The following is a 10375-nucleotide window of genomic DNA, read 5'->3' on the forward strand; positions in this document are numbered from 1 at the left end:
ATCTGCAGTGTCATTTATTTATTTTTATATATTTTTTTTTATGAATAAACAAACTTTTGAAATTAGACGCGTTTCTTTAGTGAGACTGTTTGGAGACGGCCTGCTCTCAGGCTTCATGAAATGTTTATTATCAGTTCGGCGGGGTAAAACCCCTCATCTCACCTACAGCCTTCAGGTCTGTTTCGAGGAAATGATACCAAGAGTTTTCGGCTTCTATTAAAAGCAGATATCGAATCGCAGAATTCTTTTCAGATGGAAATCTAATGTAATGCTCATGTTACCTCATTTAGCAGACACGTGCATGGCCAAAAATTCCATTTGTTTGACACACTAACACCCCATTAGGGCGCCGATAACAATTACCGAGCTTTTTAATTAGTGTCTTGTTGTATTCCGTTTATTAATTTTCCAAACCACAGAGCATGAATTATTTAATAAACCGTAGTAAGGGTATAGGCCCATTCAAATGTAATGCTAAAGGAGAATCATGACCGAAATCGTGCGACATCTATTAAAAAGTATTATTATTATTTTTATTATTAGGCTATCATTAGACCATTTTGCATCTTATGTATTTACAATTTTGTCTGCAATTTATTACGTTAAATTGAAGACATTTTCTCGTCTCGTCAGTAAAAACGTGAATTTCGTGCTAAAAAAAAACTATTTTCACTGGTCTAACGGAATGCAGTCTCTGAGAAATCCAGATCATGGAAATGAAGAGCAATAAAAATGTATAAATAATGCATGTTTCTGGAGTAATGACTGTATATCAAATATTTGTGCTGATTAGAAAGCCACTGTAAGACAGAGAAAGAAAGAAAGAAAGAAAGAAAGAAAGAAAGAAAGAAAGAAAGAAAGAAAGAAAGAAAGAAAGAAAGAAAGAAAGAAAGAAAGAAAGAAAGAAAGAAAGAAAGAAAGAAAGAAAGAAATGCTATTGGATCCAGGGTTTGGTTAATATTTAATTGATTTTTTTTTTTTTGCGCCATTGCATGTTAATTATCTTTTACGTTTTAATTATGGCATACAAGTCCATATTTTCTTTTTTTTTCTTCTAATATGTATTTTGTACCATCTATAACTGTGAGTACGTATATATCTCTGATCATTTCCAATCCTAATAAACATTCATATTTTTTTTCATTTCTCATTTATGTGTAGGCAAAATATAAACAATCACACATATGTCTGAGATTTGTCTGTGCTGTAGAATAAGATACACCCCAATGACAGCCTCCACTTTGATTTTCCATCGTTTATTTAGAAGATCGCCGGGACTGGAGCCCTGCAGCTGGATTTGGCTAACAGAATGAGAGAAGTTTGGATGAGAAGATGGAGAGACGGCAGACTGTTGGACAGGTGCACAGGTATGACAGAGTGATGCGCACGTGGCCGCTGTTTGTAAACATACGTGTGCACAAAATAAAATCATTACAACCTTTTTTTTTTTTTTCTTCTTCTCAGGAACAATTAACACGACAAACAACGTTGTGTCTTTATGTGAAAACAGGCATTAAACAGTGACTCACACCATCCACAAAGGTCTACCAGTAGATACTCTATGTAGTGCTTGGTAATTTTTTTTTTTTCTTTCAATGCATAGAATGTTTGCACTGCAAACCAAAGTATACAAACCAACGAAATTATATTTCAGGACAATTTTGCTTTGTAAATATAATCATCTTTATCATGCGAGTTAACTAATATCCGCAGAGGAAGAATTCTGATTTGCCAAAACAATAATAAATAGACTAAATCATAAGTAATAAAATAAAAAAACCTGGGAATTCAGTTTTGCACGGTGAGCAAGTGTCATTTGTACGTATATTTATATATATACACAGAAAAGCATTAGAATATATCTAACCAATCTAAATAACAGTAGATTTCAGTGCAATTTCAACAAATACGAGCGGTGGTTGCCACCTTTATTTAAAAGGGACTCTGTATACTTTTCTTTTCCTGTTCAGTTCTGTATTCAGCAGAGCAGACCTTTGAAATACTCAATGTTCATCAGCAAGACTGTGGAAATGGGATCTGCTTTTAACACGTTTAAAAAATATAGCAGTTCCCTGTCACGAATGAATAAGTAGGCTACACAAATATGCTGAACATAAATAAATAAATAAATAAATACATAAATAAATAAATAGGATAGAATTAAACTATGAGGTAATCCATCAATGGCTATTTTTCGTCTTTCGGAATAAACGTCATCGGGGCAACAAAAATAAACGTAGAGTCGAACCGCAGAAAAGTAGTTCGTCTGGATTACCTGTTATTTGCATACTTCACATTCACCAGTACAGTGAAAAGAAACATGAGTTGTGAAAATCAAACGGTACTAATCGTGAGCGCACGCGCTTGAGCCAAAGCGATTTTCCTTGGTCCCCAAAAGTCAGTTTTGTTTTGTCGTTTGTTTCCCTACAGAAGTGTGTATAGTAGTCCATCAGTGAGCCGCGGAAAATTTCAACCTCTTCTGTTTTTGTCTTTGGTTGCAAAACCATACTCGCACCACGTTCTTTTTGAGGTCCAATTTCTCGGCTATAGCCGCGATTTTCTCCGAGGACGGCCGAGGCTGGACCGCGAAATACGCCTCCAGAGAGCGCTTCTCCGGGGCCGCTATGGAGGTCCGCTTGCGCTTCTTCTCGCTGCCGTTGAAAATGTCGGGTTTGCTCATTTTCTCGCGCTGGGCGCCCTCGGCCTCCTCCAGCCACGCCTGGAGGATGGGTTTGAGCGCGATCATGTTGTTGTGCGACAGAGTTAGAGACTCGAAGCGACAAATGGTACTTTGGCTCAGGGAGCCCACGCCTGGGATCTTCAGGTTGGCCAGCGCGCCCCCCACGTCCGCCTGAGTCACCCCGAGTTTGATCCGCCGCTGTTTAAAGCGCTCCGCGAACGCCTCCAGCTCCCTAGGGTCCGTGTCCGAGTCGTTGATGGAGGGCAGTCCGTTGTTGAGGAGTCCCGGCGCGCCCTGGTGCGCACCGCCGTGGTGGCCCGGTAAGAGCCCGTGGTGAGTGAGCGGCGAGTTCATGTTCATAGCAGCCTGGTGGGACAGGTGGGTGAGCCCGTGCATGTGTGAGTGCGGGTGGGCCGACGTGGAGATCAGGCCCCCGCCGCCTCCTCCTCCGCCGCCTCCTCCACCGGCCCCTTCGTGACCGCTGGGCATCAGCGCGAGCGACGGGGAGCTGATGTGCTCCATGAGGTCGGGCGGCTCCAGGTTCTGGTGGTGGTGGTGGTGATGGTGGTGGTGGTGGTGGGCGAGTGGCACGGTGGAGGTGGACGAGCATGGCACGGTGTTCATCGTGTGGTACGTGGCGTCGGGCTTGAACGGGTGACTCTTACCCTGGGACACGGCCATGTCCACGGCCGCCAGAGCTTCGGCGCGGGCCAGGAGCGTCTCATCCAGACTGGCGAAGATGTTGCTTTGTAGCTGGAGGAGTCGGGGAGAGGCAGAGAGAGAGAGAGAGAGCGCGAGAAAAACAGAGAAACAGAAAGAAAGTGGAGATGTCAGCTGGGGAATAGTGTCAACACATAACACAGAGAGAATATTCCTTTTAAGAGGCTTCCAGTCATAAAAATTAATACAAAAAAAGGCTGAAGCCTGAGCCTTCAGTGAGCATGCCTTCAGAAAAGATCACAGGCGTGCGGATGATTGCTGTGGAATACTACATGAAAAAAACATTAAGGCAGAATATGCGCCTCCAGCGCTCCTCCTCGCGCGCAGAGGAGAACGCAGGAGAAAAGCAGAAGTTTGGAGCTCGTTTACCTGTGGAGTCTGCAGACAGGCTCTCCTGATCGCCTCCGAGCTCGAGTGCAGAGTTGTGTACTTGTGCTCAGGTAAGCTGGGATGCATGGCGAAATGCGCCTGTTTGCTGTTCATAGACATCATGTTTGCGCTAGATCCGGTTTAGATAAAGTGCACGAAAGGAGGATAAAACCCAAAGCGAGAGAGGCCAGGTCCTCCCGCCTCCTCTTCTGGCGTCGGGCGGATGCGGTAGCGCTCGCTTGCTGATGGTACAGAGAAGATGATGCCCGCAGTGTGTGTGTGTGTGCGTCTCTGTTTGGCTCTGCTGTGTGTGGATGAGGAGCGCTCTTACACCTGAGTCCCTCACATCTCGTCCGGCAGCCTCGCCTATTCTCGCGAGACGAGCGCGATCGACTCTCTTCTCCTCCTCTCTTCTCATATCATCGCGCCTCTTCTCGTCTCATGTCCTCCTCGAACTGTAAATCGGCCTAATGACGGAGAAGGGGGGCTTCCATACCTGTGGATTCTGTGCGCATGCGCGGTGCCTTCACTGATTTAGAATGTTGTTTGTTGCTTTAAACGGTAACAGTGTAACCGCTAACATTCGATATGCAAATGAGGGCTGACTGTGTAAATGTCTGAATAATAGATTTTTTTTCTTTTCTTTTCTTTTTTTGTAAAAATACATCCAAACTAATCAGACACATTTAAGTTGGGAATAATATTAAAATGTCAGCATATTTATTTTAATGAATGAAATAAATATATAGTTTAAGTGCGAAATAATGTAGCCTAATTAATTTCATTTCATTTGTATTAATCGTTTGCAAAAAAAAAATCGTTTGCTATTCGTTTATTTCAGTTTCAGGAGAATTTGCAAACATGAATATTTTAATTCAGCTAATGTTTATGGTTGCACCGCGTTGATTCATTAAGCAACTCTAGATAAGATAAAGGGAAAAAAGAAAAACGAATTAAGATCTGCATATATATAACGAAAAACGTTTTAGACATTTTAGATATAAATATTCATACATTACAAATGACGTCAACAGAAATTCGCAGACATCAAAATTGAATCTGTATTTATATCAGATATATATATTGTATTTGAATATTTGTATTTGAAATTTCGCTCACGTTAACGCGTCGTGGTGGCATTGCCTTGATTGATTACGCAACTTTAACTATCATGTATATTTCACTAAACTCTAATCACTGCATGAATTTTTAATCGCCCAGCGCTTTTAGTTGGAGCTAATGAAGTGTTAATTCACTAGCATTAATTAATTCTTTAAAAGACTGCGAAGGATGTGGGTAGTAAATGGATTTGTTTAGTATTCTGGTGAAGACGCATGAAATAATTCAGCACTGAACACAGAAAGACAATGTGTTTGCGTGCGCTATTACTAAAATTACGACGTTTACTGTTGTTGTCATAACACTAAATTAAAAGGTTTTGAAAATGTGAAAGTGAAACTATAAATTAAAGGCATACCAAAGTTTTTTATTTAGATAACATCCAGGTACAAAAACATTTCCGAAAATATCTGAAAAATAGAAAATGACTTAATATTTTCAAACTGTATGCACAAATAGCATTTATTGTTTTCACAGTTTAAATACAGATTTATTCAGAATGCCAGGTAATGAAATTCGATAGAAAAAAATCTGTTTAATTTCAAGAGAAAAGTGTAATGGTAACACCTTATCCCCTCGGGACACTGAAATGGTTTTTATATCATACAGTAACATGATCCAGCGCACACTGCTGTCATCATAATGAACAGTGAGGCAAATTTGTAATAAAAAGCCCTGATGGAACAGAAAGGCTGTTAAATCTTGTTGTTCTCCTGAAAAGTCATTGAAATCATGCTGGAAGATCATGCTGTAAAATACTTGAAATGTTTCTGCTTCTACTTTAGTTTGGAGAGTTTGGAGGGGCTGGAGATGGACAATCCTGAGGGGCACTTGCGTTTGGTGGGCTGGCCGGGATTTTCCACCGTATCTCCAGCCATGACACTGACCTCAACATCACAATGGGTGGTCTCCTGTGTCACAGATGTGGTTTGGTGCTCTCCTGCTGTTCCAGGATCAGCCAAGAGGTTGCTACAGAAATCCAGTTCTGGTATTTGGGTGGCATCAAAGTCTGGCGAGCGTGAGGATGAGGATGATGCCAGGGGAAGGTGAGAGACCTGACTATTGGAGCTCTCACCCTCAGCCATCATAGAGTCCAGCTCAGAGATCTTGTCCAGGTACGCTGCATCCATACAAGCCTCGCTGTTTCCCATAGGGTCCTCGGACGGCTCCAACTTCTCTCTGTTTTCATCCAGACGGGGCAGCTCAGGTCCGCAGTCCATCCAGCCTCCACACAAGACCTCTCTGTCTGAATTCACAGCGGTCTTCTGACTGAAAGGAGCGCCTTTGTTGCCTTGGAAGGATTCTGGGCTTTGGCTGATTGAGGAAGAGCTGGCTGGGCCCTGGCAATCATCAAAACTCAGTCTTCTCAGGTAAGTGAGAGGTTTGAGACCTAACTTTCGGTCACTACACACCACAGGACTCTTCAAGCTCAGAGATCTGAGAGCCGAGGAGGGTGTAGAGGGAACCGTAACATCTTTGAGTCCATCCTTCAGTGGACTCAAGGTCCCTCCTAGAAAACACACATCAGATGTAGTCAGGAGGTGCCCGTGGTTGTTGGGAAGCTCTGAACACTTTCGGTCCAGGTCTGTACACACAGAAGTTTCCTCCATTTCACTCAGACTCCTTCGCATCAGGGCAATCCTTTCAATCCCTCCGTTTTGAGTCCCTCCAGAGGCAGCGTTTGAACAAACACTTTCTTCAGACTGAGGGTCATCCCTCTGGTTCTGGGCTTCGAGCTCTTCGATGTATTTATCGCTGCGCTCCAGAGCTCTTTTCAGCTGGGCCACGTCCCGCTCATACTGATGAATTTTGGCCTCGAGAGCTGCGACTGTATACCGGCCAAACCTCAAAGTGTAAAACAGACAAACCACAAATAAAATCAACTTTGAAAAATCTGAGTTACTAATACTGTGTAAATATCCATAAATATAAATCATTTTTTATTATTATTTGTTGTTGTCAACGTTTAATCTAACTCAAAATGCAAGTCAGTACACTTCACCAACATTGTATAGCCTAGTGAACACTGTGCTTACTTTTGAGGAGATCTGCTGTCCACTTCTGCTTTCAAGTGCATATTTTCCTGGATTAGGTCAAAATTTTGGGACCGCAGAGTTTTGTTAGCCTGAGGGAAAGAAGCATGTTTCTTTCAGAATAGTTGCTTTTTTTAAGCACAGAAGACAAATAACACCCTTTCCCATATTTCCAATGGTCAGTGAAAATTCATCTAGAATATAGAGAAAAGCTGGGACTATGCTCTAGATGTGGACTAAGCACCAAGCCATTGCAACCATATCTCTTTACTGTAATATGATATGAATGATAAGGGTTTTTCAACAACTGATCCCAATGCTGATGTTTAGAGAGTAGCCCAAAGTAGGCCAAAATATGTATAAAATAGTTAGATGATAGCAAATGAGACAATTTCTCACATAAAAAAAAAAAAAAATGTACATGTTTCCTCAGAATTTACAACAAAATAATTGAAACCAGAAAATTATTATCCCCTGATAAGAGATGATTATAACAATGACCAAGTGAGCACAGTCAATGCAGATTATCTCGAAACGGCTAAATTATGGGGCGATATTTCTATTTTTTTGGCCAGTGTCTAATCTCTCTCTTTTTTTTTTTTTTTACAATTCCATTCATACTTCCTTCAGCTTTTCGAGGTCCTGTTTGACATTCCTGTAGAGGTCATTGGCAGCTCTCAGCTTATTGGCCGACTCCTCCAGAGCGCTCGGGTCAACAGTGCTGCTTTCGCTGTGAGGAACCAAGACCGTGCTCGGTTCCAGAGCTGTCTTAAGTTGCATCTCAAGGCTCAGGTTTTTGCTTTTCAAGTCCTCGTTCTCTTTCAAGAGGGTTTCGATTTCATCCTGTAAGACAGATGATTCATAAGCTCTGGCTTTTGTTGCATAGCTGGGTCCATTTTTTTTTTTTACAGGCATATTTCACACTGCCCGACCAAAATAAAGTTGCTGTTTGGATTTAAATAGTCAAATGCAAATGCAATGATTGGATCAGTGATTATTATGTTTCTAGTATGTTAGTGTTTGGCATCATTTCTTGTGTAGCTTATCATTTCTTAAACAAACATGTAGGAAGACACATCATGGCCATATTCCAGGATGACAATGTCAAGATTCATCAGGCTCAAATTGTGAAAGAATGGTTGTGATAAGCATGAAGAATAATTTACACATATGAATTGTCTCCTCTGAGTCCAGAGCTTAAACTCATTGAAAGTCTTTGGGATGTGCTGGAGGAGAGTTTACAGAGTGCTGGACTCTTGCATTGATATGACAATATCTTGACAAAAAATGCATGCACCTCTTGATGGAAATAAATGTTGTGATGTTATTTCCATCAAGAGGTGCATTGCATTGTCATCCTGGAATATGGCCATGATGTGTCTTCCTACATGGTTGTCTAAGAAATGAAAAGCTACACACTCCATCAATCATGCTTAGAAGAACGGTTGCCAAACATATAACATGCTAGAAACATAATATTCACTGCAACAATGATCCAACCATAGACTCTTAAGCATTTAAATCCAAACAGCGACATTTTTTGGCCGGGCAATGTATTAAAACATGTTGAAGATCACATGAAATCCAATTTGGAGTCTAGAGGCGTAGCAGTTTTCTGCACTGAATTTCAATACAGGAAAGAAATTTGTATTTATCAAACCATTTCATTGGGTCTTTGAGAAAAAATACCTCATATTCTCGCAAAAGCAGCTCCCCTCGAGTCTTTCGGAGGCGTCTCTTCACAGAAGAGCTCTCATTGGATTCACTGTCAGTTGTGGCTCCTGTGAGCATTAACACACACACAAACACACACACACACACACACACACACAGAAGAGAAAGAAATAGAGATAATCACACTCATCCTACCTAAAACAAACAAAGTTCTATTGCTTACATTGAAAAAATAACAAGATATGATTGTGAGGTCTCATTACCAATGATTTCTCTGCAGGGGTTTTCTGGGGTGATGACCACTCGACAGGTGGGACATTGACTGCTCTTCTCCAGCCAAACTTTGATACAGTTGGAGCAGAACACATGGTTGTTGCAACAAATGACCGGCTGACGCACCTTTGAGGTGTAGAGCAGAGCAAACCAAAAGGTAAATGCAACATCATGACTCAAGTTGTTCCAAACCTGTATGGATTTATTTTTTCTGCTGAACACAAAAGAAGGTATTTTGAAGAGTATGGGTAACCAAACAGTTGATAAAGCAAGTCAATGGTGCCCATCATTTTATACAGGTTTGGAACAACTTGAGGGTGAGTAAATGATGACAGAATTTTAAGTTTTTTGGGGGTGAACTATCCCTTTAACATTCCTGCTTATCTGGTCCATTTTATCTGACATCACCCTCTGTGATTATTTCAGGGATTCATTAACAGCAGAGCACAGTGTTCAGGTGAGTGCTGGAATTGTCAGTTTTTGTTTTTGTTTTGGGAGAAAACTAAATCAGAAGGGACCCTTGGTGCTCTACTGTAATAAAACTATCGCTGTTTTGAGTTACAGAAACGTTATTATCTTTACATGCACGTATTTTTACACAGTATCTTAACTGATAGATGATAAAAGAACTGTTTATTACATTAAAGTGGTTTTAATTAAAAGACCGAGCTTCAACAATCAACAAACATGAAGTTCACGCGCGCACTGCACGACTTTGTGTTCAACTTCTGCCGTATTTAAACTAAGTGTATTAAAAGTGTTACCTTTCCGAGGCAAATCTGGCAGGATATCGGTAAAGTCAATGAAAGAGTGACGTTTGGAAAACTTTGCGCCATGATTTAGTCCTCCTCAGAGATTAGAAACATGATCCAAAACTCCCTCCAACAGAAACAAAGTAACTAGCAGCACACGCGACTACGGCAAGCGCAGAGTACTAAACTACAGCGAAACGCGTCTGCCTCAGACTTGTACATTCTCACTGTGGTGAGTAGAGTGGTGTTAACGATTGTGGGGTTATTAATGCTTTTATAAAGCAAAGTTTTGTATTTATAGAATTGATGGTCTCTCCACTAATTCCTCCGTATCTAGTATATCACATTTACTGCTAAAAAATAATCTTGACGTATTCCTTCAGTTACCAACAGCCCCAACAATGCTGTGTTCACGCCATGTCGTAATTACGGTAGTTTCGAGATGACAACAAATATCACGATATCAACGTTGATATCGTGATATTTGAACGATATCAACACCTGAATGAATATACAGGTAGGAGCTCTCAGAAAGTCCCCAGTTTACAAACTGTAATTACGAGTTACACGCGGATGTGAACGCTTTTTACAAGTTGGAATTTCGATCTCGTAATTACGGTAATTACGAAATAGTGTGAACGCACCTAAAAATAACACATTTATAATGATAAAAAACATTATTAGTAGTTAATATATTAATAAGATGGTTGTTTTGGTTGTGGTTGTGCATTATTATAAGCTCCACTTATTATAAG

At 40.9% G+C, this 10375-nt stretch overlaps 2 protein-coding genes across 2 annotated transcripts; both read right to left on the reverse strand.

The window, feature by feature from the left end:
• Positions 1–2411: 2411 nt before the first annotated feature.
• On the reverse strand, positions 2412–4072 carry pou4f1 (POU class 4 homeobox 1). The gene is made up of 2 exons (XM_081380568.1): positions 3770–4072; positions 2412–3433 (listed from the first exon to the last, which is right to left on the reverse strand). Exons 1-2 carry the CDS (start codon positions 3890–3892, stop codon positions 2450–2452), a joined length of 1107 nt encoding a protein of 368 aa, XP_081236694.1. The 5' UTR covers positions 3893–4072; the 3' UTR covers positions 2412–2449.
• A 1164-nt stretch (positions 4073–5236) lies between these two features.
• obi1 (ORC ubiquitin ligase 1) lies at positions 5237–10048 on the reverse strand. Its single transcript, XM_081380819.1, has 6 exons — positions 9633–10048; positions 8859–8994; positions 8611–8702; positions 7543–7764; positions 6925–7013; positions 5237–6733 (listed from the first exon to the last, which is right to left on the reverse strand). The coding sequence occupies exons 1-6, from the start codon at positions 9702–9704 to the stop codon at positions 5665–5667; spliced, it is 1680 nt and encodes a 559-aa protein (XP_081236945.1). The 5' UTR covers positions 9705–10048; the 3' UTR covers positions 5237–5664.
• Between the last annotated feature and the right edge of the window lie 327 nt (positions 10049–10375).

The sequence above is a fragment of the Scardinius erythrophthalmus genome (genome assembly GCF_964197995.2).
Source record: "Scardinius erythrophthalmus genome assembly, chromosome: 12".
NCBI lineage: Eukaryota > Metazoa > Chordata > Actinopteri > Cypriniformes > Leuciscidae > Scardinius > Scardinius erythrophthalmus.